General features: G+C 38.6%; 1 protein-coding gene across 3 annotated transcripts in view; it reads right to left on the minus strand.

Annotated features, from left to right (window-relative positions):
* Positions 1 to 4,787: 4,787 nt before the first annotated feature.
* LOC124170303 (oocyte zinc finger protein XlCOF6-like) overlaps positions 4,788 to 12,864 on the minus strand; it is a 33,706-nt gene continuing 25,629 nt past the window's right edge. For all 3 annotated transcript variants that reach the window (XM_046549017.1, XM_046549016.1, XM_046549015.1), the window contains 2 exons: positions 10,461 to 10,797; positions 4,788 to 5,551 (listed from right to left, as the gene is read on the minus strand). In XM_046549017.1, coding sequence (XP_046404973.1) covers positions 4,838 to 5,551; positions 10,461 to 10,797 — 1,051 coding nt within the window. In that variant the 3' untranslated portion in view covers positions 4,788 to 4,837. The remainder of the gene's footprint in view (positions 5,552 to 10,460; positions 10,798 to 12,864) is intronic.

Here is a 12,864-nt window from a genome sequence, read left to right on the forward strand (position 1 = left end):
GTGCAAATGCATGAACGAAATTAGAACAGGGGCTATTTTTCCATCTCGCATCCACGCATTCTCGCATGTGTTCTAGCAATTCACCGCTTTTTCACAACGCAATTTTGACGGTGCCTTCGTACGTACGTCAGATTGTGCAAGTACGTGCCCCTGTGAAAAATGGGCTTCACAAAATGGTTTTCATTTTGATAACCAAAGACTTCCTCTGTAATCATTCATATCCCATTCAAATTAAATACGTTTTAAATAAAGCTCAAAAAAAAAAACAAATATATTATACCCTTTGGAAAAAAATTCCTTGGGTTGTAACACTACTCTCTCCAGTATAAATATAAATCATTCTAAATATCATCTTTATGCTGACGATCTCCAAGTGTACCTAAATTCAAATGTTAAAAGCCTGTTCAATGGAATATGTAATCTAAATAATGACCTAGAAAATATCAACAATTGGAGCAAATCCAACTTTCTAAGCATAAACCCTAGTAAGTCCCAAGCTATTATAATTGGATATCCTAAAATACTCAAGTCAATCGACAGAGATCAATTACCGCAACTACACATCTCCGATTCTCCCATAAAGTACTGCGACGAAGTTATTAATCTAGGATTGATCATTGATGAAAGTCTGTCTTGGTCATCTCATATAACTAAGATATGTAAAGCAGTGAATAAGTCATTATTTCCATTAATACGTTTCAGAAACATTATTCCTCTCTCCTTAAAGAAGCAATTAATTTCAACATTAATACTTCCCCATTTTGATTATGCCGATGTTGCCTTTCAAGACATATCTCAGATGCTGTCGAATAAACTTCACCGCTCCTTCAACGCCTGCATTAGGTTCATATTTAATTTACAAATATCAGATCATACCACCAATCATATTAACGATCTCAAATGGTTAAAGCCTAGTTCTCGACGCCGGATGCATATCCTATGTCTTCTTTATCAAATCTTACAGACAAATACACCAGCGTACCTCAGAGACGAATTTCAAAAACTTAGTAGAATACATGACTCAAATACGAGGGGAAATGAAAAACTCGTTATACCCCACCACCGGACAGTCAGATTCAATAAATCATTCATTGTTACTGCATGCCGCGAATGGAACAACATTGACCTACCACTACGTAAATCATCATCACTCGCCTCCTTCAAAAAGGCACTACACGTAAAACTTCTTCGAGAACAACAGCAAGACATGTAACATCACGGGAACAGTACGAAAGATTCATCAATTATCTCATCCGGCTTCATCTAATTTTCCTTTGCTTTACAGGTACTGGGTGAAATTTTCCATGTAATTCATTGTATTTGTATACTCAGGTTTACATTAGCTTTCTCAGTAGGTTTTCGCAGGTTTTTCACGCCCCCCTTCTTGTGTGGGCGTTTTCCTGCAGTGGGTTTTTTTCCAATAAGGACGACAGTCAATATCCTTAGGTTTTTCCCACGTTCACTAACATCTTTTTACACTTGGTCAATAGTAACTTTGTTAAATTATAATACTAATTGTTGATTGAAAATGGAACTTCTACTTATTTTTATGTAATTTCTCTGCATTTAATTTCATGAGCAACTAGACAATGTATTTAACTGCATATATTTACTGTTTGACGAGGGGTTAGATGGAAGATGGGACTTTCTAGTCCCAATCTCGCCCAATAAAGACGTATTATTATTATTATTATTATTATTATAAGAACGACTTTATTTTTACACCTAATAATTTAAAAATAAACTAAAAAAAAACATGCGAGCTTTGCTCGTGACAAAGCGCAATAAACAGCAGCAATACTCAGGTGACATCTATGAATTTTACTGCGAAAGTCTACGTTCGAAGCTTTCTTTTTTCTGATTTTAACACTAGGTACATAATAGTCACCTGTGAGCCAACCGCAGTTCTATGACAATGGTAAGAAAAATTAGGGGTGGTCTCCAACACCCATTGTTATAGTTGGTAGGGCAGTCACTTTGAGATTGAAATAATTAGAATATCGAAGAAGAGGATAGTGTTCATTTAAAGGAAAAATATCTGTGAACAGTTGCATTTCAGCTTCTTTGAATTACAGTCTTTAGTTACAAAATCAAAGAAAAAAGCACATGAAATAAACAGGGTCGTGGTGACCACGTGCATTCAAAACCTTTCACGCCAACTTTCCAATCACCGTTTATGTCTGAATATAGTCCCCCCCTTTTTTTTCAAAAATGCCTTTGGTAAAAGTAAAGGGGGGGACTATATTCAAAGGCATCTTTTTAACTTTTCCCGAAAGTGAAGTTTCAAAATTAGGGGGGGGGGGGGGGGGACTAAATTCAGAGGGGGACTTTATTCGGAGAAATACAGTAATTAAAAAACTACCAAACCCCACGCTACTTTTCAAATTAACTCAGCCAGGTTCAACAATATTTTTTCAATAAATCCAATTGCCTATTATGGGAACTGGAATTTCACGCTCGTTAATTCATGGTCCATATTTTCATAAAATGGCTTTAACGCACCACTCACAAAGCCAGTATGCTGCTATCAGTATTTATATAAATAATTAAATAAACTATTAGTATTTCTTTGGTCAGTTAAGTCAAGCATCAACTCCTAAAGGAAAAAACCATAGGCACATTTCAATTTTATAATTCTGCTTTGGTATCGTAAAGTTAGGCCACTTTCATTCAAAATAAATACTTATAATCTCTATTTGGCTTCAGGAACATGATTGCCCATTGTTTCAGGTGGTGACCTAGATTGATTTTCATTCACCCTGGTATTCATTCTATGACTTCCCCTCCCTAGACGCCACGCAACACTCACCCTGACTATCAGCTTGCACAAGTGCCGACGCAAAATTTATAGAGGATATATATATTTAAAAGAGGATATCATATCGTTCAGTATAATTTTTCCATCATAGGGAGCAACACTTTTGCTGGAAATATTGGTAATACCCACAATATTTTCTTTGAAGCAATAAAACAATTAAAATCGTATTTAAATGTATCATTTCCAGATTAAAAAAATAACGTTAACATTACTATTTCCATTAGTTTTTTCCATAAAGTGATAAAGTCTGAACGGGTTTTCGCTACAGTACTGACAAAGAGCAAAGAAATATGGGAAACATGTAGGTGTGTTGCGGGAAGATATCACAAGTTTTACAGGATACTTAAAAATTTTAATTTCAAATTTTTAACAAATGAAGGATTATTTTTTAAAAAAAAAGGGTGAAAAAATGTACCAGGCATCACAAATCATAAGATCACGTCGTTAAAATAATAATAAAAAAATATAAATTTTTGCCTAAAATTCAGCCATAATTTTCTTCAACAAACGGTCAGCACGGAATGTGTTAATTTTAATAATGAATCGCTTTCACCAAGTTATGCCTCAATCAATTTAGTAAATTTGTTATTTTGACCATCGGAGGTCAAAAAATCAACAATACAAATCCATTAATTGACATGGTTACGGTTTTCGGTCATGAGGAAACCGGAAATAACACTTTTATTTAAGAAAATTTGACCGTTGACCCAGTAAGGTCACAGTCAAGAAGAATAGGAAATGGGTTACCAACAAACGTGTCGATCCATGGGTTTTAAAGGCTACCCACATCAGTTTTGCACTTCATTTAACAGTACTGTTGATTTTTTGACCTTTTTTGAATATTAATGTGAAAGCAAAAAGTTCTTCTATTTAATTTTTAACACTTTCGAGACGGAGGAGTTTTTGTCTTAGCATGACTGCTGTACTGAGCCCCAAGAGACTCTTCTTTCTCGTGGTACGGAGCATTTTTGGAGGGCATTCGTTAAGAAGGTTCTCGCTGAACCTTTTACGACCCCTCCACGCAGGGACTCCGCATTATCTCGGACTCCGAGAGTATTTGTGCTCCCTCCTTACCGAGTTTACGACCATACCTGCTGCATTGGTTCGCTGTCAACTTATGTATTGCTTATGTGTATTTAGCACATGGATAATTGTTGCTTAAACGTAAATTGCAGACTTTGAAATGAATTCCTCTTTCTAAGGCCAATATTAACGCATTTAATGCAGCAACAATTTCCATGTTGATTTTTATACATAACTCCAGATATAAGTTAATACTTATCGTAGAATTTTGTTTAAAAATTTTAAAAGCTGCTCAAAAGACAAATAATTCAATTCTTAGTTTATTTTTTATGAGAAATGAACAAATATTTATTTCGAAAACTGACTGGATACACCATTGTATGACCGCTGTCCCGTACTGCTGAGAGGAGTTATAAAAGACGAAGGGTCCGGATACCTGCTCCCGGATTCCGAGGGTAAATCCTAAACCCCGCAGGGTTGGATCCCGAGACAAAGACGACGTAAACCCGTGACCGTCCTAAAAGGGGGAGAGCTAGAAAACGTACTTATACGGCTTTCATTCTCATGGCCAGGAAAATCTCACACATATATATACGGCCGTCGTCTCCCAGATCAGGAAACGTCCACATGTATATATACATTTATAGTAGGGAAAAGGTTAAGAATTTACTAAAATTAGTGGTCAAAAATGACCTAAAAATGACTTGGGCAACCTTTAAATCCCATGGATCGACACCTTTGTTGGTAACCTATTTCCTATTCTTATTGACTGTGACCTTACTGAGTCAATGGTCTTAATTTTCGTGAATAAAAGTGTTATTTCCGGTTTCCTCATGTCCAAAAACCGTAACCGTGTCAGTTAATGGAACCGCATTGTTGATTTCTTGACCTCTGAAGGTCAAAATAACGAATTTACTAAATTTATTGTTTAAGGCCCAACTTGGTGAAAGCGATTCATTATTAAAATTAAAAAGAAGAACTCTGACAGTCTGCGTACTATTCGCTGTCGTCTGAAGTGCCAGATGATCGGTCCCCAACTCCCCCACCCCCTCCCCCGTGCTTCTTCTTCATGTGGTCCAGGTAGTAATACTTGTTCACCGTCTTCAAGTTGCACTGCTTGCAGCTGAACGTCTCGCGATTGCCCGAGTGCAGCTTGCGGTGAGTGCTTAGATTGCTTGCTTTGTTGAAGGCCTTCCCGCACACCTCACACTTAAAAGGCTTCAGATCCGTGTGCGTTATCTCGTGCGCCTTCAGGATCGCATTCAGGCGAAACGCCTTTGGGCACAGGCCGCACTTGAACGGTCTCTCCTCCGCCCCGGATCTGTGGTCGTTGCGCACGTGGTTCGTGAGGCACGCCTTCGTCTTGTACCGCTTGTCGCACTGAGCGCACGAAAACCCCTTGCCGCTCGAGTGCGTTTCCATGTGCTTTTGGAGGGAGCCCTTGGTCGTGAAGGTCTTTGCGCACGTGTCGCAGCTGAAGGGCCGTTCTCTGGCGTGGACCGCCCTCATGTGATGGATCAGGTTGGACGAGACCGAGAAGTGCTTACCGCACACACGGCATTCGTGTGGTTTGACTCCGGTGTGGGATCGGGTGTGGAGTCGGAGGTCACTCTTCGTCTTGAACGCCTTGGGACAAGAGGCACACTGGAACGCCCTCTCCCCCGTGTGGATCAGAACGTGACTGTCCCTCAGCGTCTCCAGCGTGAACTCCTGTCGAATGAAAATCCACAAGAATACTTGATTACACTATATTCAGTAAATTGGAACGTTACCAAAATGGTGAGACTGTTACGCAGAGCTGCATACTACAGCTGTAAAGTACACTCGCGTTAATACTAACAACGTTATTACGAATTCCTCGTTATTACGAGGTTCTCGTTATTTCGAAGTGGCTACTTATGACGGTGATTGGAACAATACAAATCGGAATTGATCACTTGGTAGAGAAATAGGGCAATCATCACGTGACGGTTCCTCAGCCTCTCCAGCAGAAACTCCTGTAGAATAAAAATCCACAAGAATACTTGATTACACGACACTCCGTAAATTGGGGCGACACCAAAATGGTGAGACTGTTACGTAGTGCTGCATACTAAAGCTGAACGGTAGACTCTCGTTAATACTGACAACGTTATTACGAATTCCTCGTTATTACGAAGTCGCTTCTAATGACGAAAGGAAAGAAAAAAAATTTCAAGATACAGAAATAATATGCCATGCCAACAATTACTGGGACCGTGTCGTAAAGGAGGCAGTGGAAATCAGACTTGAGAAGAGAAAAATGAACAGAGACGCCGGCTTCCATCTGAGCAATGCGTGGAAAACAGCCCTGAAAATAAACTGAAGGGGGAGAGGACACGCATTGGCCCGACCGTCGACCAATCAGAGCCCACCTGAACCCAATGCAAAGGTATATAAGAAGGACACATTTTGGCTAATCCATTCACCCTGAATACGATGGCAGACTTAGCCTTCGAAACTTCAGTGCAGAAAAACCCTGGGACCTGAAAACATACTAAAGCTGCACAGTAGACTCTCGTTAATATTAAGTCATTACGAATGCCTCGTTATTACGAAGTCGCTTCTAATGACGAAAGGAAAGAAAAAAAAAAACATTTCTAGATACAGAAATCCTCCCCGTAGAGGTTCCAAATTTTAGTTTTAAGGTTTTCGCAGCGATTAGATGCACTATTATAATTCATTTTCGGGTGTACGTCTGCGTGCTTAATATTTAACTCAACGTTTCGTTCCACTTACTGGGAACGTCGTCAGGAGAGTGAAAATATAAATATCTATCGTACCGTTGGAAAAACTGGTCCATTGTTGTCAGGGTATTTAAAAAAGTAATCAGGAACGACGGACCGGATTGCTCGCATCCTTGGAAAAGCCAACGTTGAAACCAGGTTTGGCACGTTGAGGAAGATCATAGACCTACTTCCATCCGTCATTGATGCTATTCCCCCATTACAAATGGAAGGCATATATGAGATTCCGTGTTCATGTGGGTCTAGTTACATCGGACAGACCATACGGAAGATAGTGACAAGGCTGAAAGAGCATGAAAGGGCGCTGAAGGCAAGGCAATGGGAAACTTCAGCTGTCGCCGATCATTTTATGTCGGGGCCAGGACACAAGATCCTCCTGGATGAGGCCAAATCCATTGCAAGAAAATCTGCATATTATCCACGGCTTATTAGAGAGGCGATAGAAATTTCTAAACGACCTATGAATTTTAACAGGGATGGTGGATATAATTTAAGCCATGTGTGGAAGAGATACATTTCGAAAATTTAATAACAATATTCCACTTTTCATCTTCCTTTTTATAGTAGATGTTTAAAGAAGTTGGCTTTTATTTTATTTTTATTTACTTTTTTAAATACCCTGACAACAATGGACCAGTTTTTCCAACGGTACGATAGATGTTTATATTTTCATTCTCCTGACGACGTTCCCAGTAAGTGGAACGAAACGTTGAGTTAAATATTAAGCACGCAGACGTACACCCGAAAATGAATTATAATAGTGCATCTAATCGCTGCGAAAACCTTAAAACTAAAATTCCAGAGAAAGTAATTAAATTCTTCAGATACCCAAGAGTCAATACAACAGCCATTCTTCACATCACAGGATTATTCCATTTTTAGTAAATTTCATGCATTGTACAGCTATTTTGATTGATTTAACATTACTTTTAATTTTTGTGAATGACAAATTTAGCCATTAAAACTTGTTTTTGTCGAGTTTATCTAACTAATGAAAGCAGTGTTTCGAAGCACAGATTCCTCCTTAAATGGCGGTTTTCACACACACGTCAGATAACCTGTGCTTTATTTTGGCCTTCCCAATGCCTCGATTGGCATTTTTTGAGGAGGTATAAAAAAGTATACAATAAAACCTCTTTACATCGCAATGGAGGGGACCAAAATTTGGGCAATTTGACGAATGGAGGTTCTCTATAGAGAGGTTTTAGTGATGGGCACCATTTTATCATATCCTTCACATATGAAAAGCACTAATGTCTTTCAAACCATTATACAGTAGATTCCGTTCAATGGGTCCACCGGTTACTTGGGGCAGCTGCTTAATTGGGGCAGATCTTGAAGGACAGAATCCAATAGAGGAATATCCTCAGAATACAATTTTTTTAAATATTTTCCTCCTTTGATTTACCCTTATTTTTCACAAATGTTCCTACTGTTGCCCTATTTTGAAAGCTGTTATTTTTATACTATGCACAAGAGGATAGGACTTTTCTAGTTTTCTAGACTTTTCTCTAATACGACTTAGAAAAAGACATTAATTCAGCGTCGCCCGAGGATGTGAAAAATATTTTTAACGAAATTGTTGTAATTCTTAAAAATGACAATAAATTAGCTAAACTCGCTGATTTATTAATCAAATTAACAGTTTAATAAACTTATGTTGCATTATAAACATTCTTTAGTCTTCTTACTATCATTTCAACGTTTTTTTACGGCCATATACAGGATAGTTCGCCTAATTGGGGCAGCCGCTTAATTCGGGCAAAGTGCACAAATCCTGATATGTCCCAATTAAACGGAATGTACTGTATTTATGAGTTTAAACAGACATGCATGCATCAGTGAACATATACATATATATTATTGAATAATTACAGAAAGCGAACGCTATCGCATGATTTTAACCATGATTCGAGTGAAAAGGATGTGATCTCTCTCAATTCAACAGTAACTTAAAATGATTAGGACAGTTGGATACGTTTTTTCTTATTCACTCTTAGGTATGCTCTCATATTGAACAAAATGGCCACAACTAATGATTAACGTGAAAATTATAGCATATTTTAAGGTGTATAAGAAAAATAAGGGTGAAACATTTATTGCTGAAAATGTCATTCCAAGCACGTTATCAAAGCTGCATTAATGGTCTCTAGTTGTCTCGGTACGATTTGCGGAGGTAGTTAACGTGTCTCGGGGGTGTCTCCTTGGTTTGATAAGTGGAGGATTTTACGAGATATAGAGGTTCACCACAGAGAGGTTTGCCTATAAATTTACATGTAAATCCAACGGGACCGTACAGGACTCGAACTTCATCTGAGAAAATGCATGGCAGTATGTTTCTTGCGGAATTCGTCCAACTCTAACCATGTTTATGCAGTGGATGGTATTAACATAAAGACAACAGACAAAGTGAAATACCTGGGAGTTACAATAACCTCGAACCTCACGTGGGGAACACATAAAGAATATTTGCGGCACAGCCCTGAAGAAATTAGGATTCGTCAAGCGTATTGTGGGAAGATTTTCGGATGAGAAAGTGAAAGAAAGGTGCTATTTTGCTCTCGTCTGACCGCACCTTGAATATGCAGTGAGCTTATGGGATCCGGTGCAGAAAGACTTAATCCACGAACTGAATATAATACAAAGGAAGGCTGCGCATTTCGTCAAAAACTGCTACGGGCGTACAGACAGTGTTATTCAGATGTTAAGCGAATTAGGCTGGGAGCCGTTGGAGACTCGGAGGCTGCGCGCTAGGCTTAGATTGCTTGAACAATTGAGAATGGATATCTTTAAGAGCGACACAGAGAACATAATATTAGAGCCACACTACATTTCCAGATCCGATAGAAGCGATAAATTAAGAGAGATGTTTTGCCCAACGGATAGATATGGGAATTTGTTTTTCCCCCGAACCATAAAGGACTTCAATAAACGCTACTACCAACCTCGTTAGAGTACAGGCGGTCCCCGAGTTTCGTACACAATGCGTTCCCAAAAACTTGTACGAAAGTCGAATGTACGAAAGTCGAACCAATGACTTCCATATTAATTAGAGGTTACGTTCCAAAAGAGCGGAATATACTTACTAAAACCTTTTTTTTCTCAGAATTCATTTCAATTGACTTAATTTTAATAATATGTTAATAAAACTCCTCAAATCATCTAATTTCTTTCGAAAATATGCAGAAAATGCAAATAAAAGTTTAAAAAACAAGAACTCCGTTGGCTATCGAGTGAAACTTACTTACTTATCGAGTGAAGTAAAGTGTGGAATAAAACGTAGTTATTTTATTTCATTCAAGTTTGAATTACTCTAATTTATAGGAAATATACAATTAGAAGAAGTAAAAAATTTACAATATGCTGACATTTCAATAACATGATAAAATTCTCAAAAAGATGATGCGATGAGTCCAAGAGACTCACCTTGCCCGCATTAGGGTTAAGATATCCAAGACATTGAAGATATTTTCCAGTTATCCAGAAGATATTTTGTGCTATGTGGGCTGGTGATGTGTCAAATAGTACCTTAGTAATACATGATCATCTCGAATACGTACTCCAGGAATAATACGATATCGTATTACTCACAATAAGCAGAAATAAGCACATTTGAATCCCAGCGCCGCCAGATTTATTAATAGAAGCACAAATAGTAATTAATAAACACGGACAACTTTGCTAATCTTACAACAAAACAGAGTAGCCAGAGGCAAATACGTACTGAATGAATTAATAATTTAGCAAATAGTTTGAACTATCACTAATCAAAACTGAATAGTTGTCAACTAATAAAATAAAATGTGTGACTCCTTTCGTTCGTATTAGGGTTAATGAACAAGCATTGCGCTTACCTTTGGGCAATGGGGACACTTGTACGTGACTCCACTGTGTAGCTTCATGTGGATACGCAAGGCATTCATCGTGTTGTACTCCTTCCCGCAGTCTGCGCACTTGAAGTCGCGCAGGTCTTCGTGCGTTGCGCGGTGACACTTGAGGTGGTCCGCCCGCTTGAACTTCTGCGCGCAAACATCGCAGCTGAAACTCCTCTCCTCCGAGTGAACGGACAGCACGTGGGCGCGCAAGTTGTCCTTCTGCGAGAACCGCGCCGGACAACGGGTGCACGCAAAGGGCTTCAATCCCTTGTGGACGGCATCAACGTGCAGCCGCATCGTACGCTTGCGGGTAAACCTTTGAAGCAAATGAATCATCAAATGAGATAGGGCATTGGTAAATGAGATTTACAATAGAGTGGTTTCCTATAATGTATTTTTTATTGCCTAGATCGAAAGATTATTACTCCTACAGTACTCATTTCATGATATTAGATTTTTAAATGATGATATCTATTTTTCGCGATTAAATGAAAAGTGAAAATTTTCAAGCGCACGAAAACGCAAAGGCTAAGTATGAATGCTGGGAAAAGACCGTGTGAAATCATTCATATTCAGGCTGCTGCCATGTGAGGCCACCTTGGTGCGAGGCTATGAGCATCGATACGACGAAGGCTGCTAGCAGGTAGCAGAGTACACTGCTATCTGGTAGCGCTTGAATTAAATAAGGATTATTAATACCTTATCAAACGAAGAAAACTTTCCAACCATAGGCAGTTTTAATGGGTGATTATTAAGAGATGTTTCCCTGAGCTCTGTGCCTCATGCATGAATTAGTAATCTCAGACGATGTAAAACTCCCATCTACTCGTATGGAATCTAGGTCCTTGTGACGTCACGTGGAGTGGCATCGCATGGGCGCCAATCTGGCCTTTTTAAAATGAGGTTAAAATTCAACGTTAACATTCGTCTAAACTGGGATTTGTGAAACCAAATAATTTGTATTATATGAATACACTAATCGTGGGTAGGGAATCGCAATCAATGCCTTTCGTTTTCTTTTGATGAAGGAAACTACCCTACCGACTGATCGAGTCATCATTATCCATGATGACAGTTTCGTTGTGGAGGTTCGTTGGTTTGCAGTGCAGAATTGTGTCTTGTATTGGGACGATGCAGACCTCACAGGTATCCACAGTGGCGGCTCTTGAGTCAAACGCTGGGAGAGGCACACTCCACCGGGGGGTTGACATTTTTGAATATTTTGTGTATTTTCATGAGTTTTTCAGTCAAACTAGAGACCACTAATACAGAAAACAATCACTAACACTAAAACACTAACTAACTCGATTTAATCAGCTACAACTAGGCCTATTCACATTAAAACAACTCATGCATGCATTGGTAATCTCAGACGATGTAAAACTGCTATCTACTCGTGTAGAAACTAGGTCCCTGTGACGTCACGTGGAGTGGCATCGCATGGGTGCCAATCTGGCCTTTTTCTAATGAGGTTAAAATTGACCATTTAACATTCGTCTAAACTGGGATTTCTAAAACCAAATAATTTGTACATTATGAATGCACTAATGGTGGGTAACGAATCGCAATCAATGCCTTTCCTTTTCTTTGATGAAGGAAACTGCCCTATTAACTTCTTTTCCGTTCTTTTCTCGATAACCCATGATTCTGCTCCATAAATAAGGATAGGTCTTGTTATGGTCTTATAAATTCTCAGTTTGGTTCCGATGGATAACATATTTGATGTGAGCAGTTAGTCATGGTCAATAGCAAAGGAGAAAATGAGTCCTATCAATATAAATTCATATCGATATATGTATTTTCATTAGGAATCGTTACCCTCCAAAATTATTTACATGTGTGCATTGAGCTTTTCTTTCTTACCAAATTATTAAAATTTATATTCTCGTAACTAAATAAATAAGTCAGAAAAAGGGCTGTGTATCGAATGCACGCCTGGATCGATAATAACTTCGGATGTAATATTTGTGACCTCTGTGATAAGGATAAAATTCTTAAATTTCATATAAAGAAAGTATCAGCGCTCATTGCCTCGCCCCAAGGTCACCTAACTTGCAGCAGCGGGAACCAGAACGACGTCACATGGAGATTTGCCGGCATTCACGCTTACCCGTTGCGTTTTTGCGCGCTTGAAAATTTTCACTTTTCATTCAATCGCGAAAAACAGATATGGTCATTTGAAAATCTGAAAGTGTGAAATACGTACTCCAGGAGTAATAATCTTTGTATTTAGGCAATAAAAAAATAATAGGAAACCACCCTAATGTTAGAGAGGTCATTCTGGAACCTTTGTAAGTGAGATACCTCTAAGAGCAAGAAAAAAGTGACGGTCCCTTGAACTATGAATTATCAAGGTTTGACTGTAGATGGTTTAACACATTTT

This window comes from Ischnura elegans, chromosome 13 (genome assembly GCF_921293095.1).
Source record: "Ischnura elegans chromosome 13, ioIscEleg1.1, whole genome shotgun sequence".
Classification (NCBI taxonomy): Eukaryota; Metazoa; Arthropoda; class Insecta; order Odonata; family Coenagrionidae; genus Ischnura; species Ischnura elegans.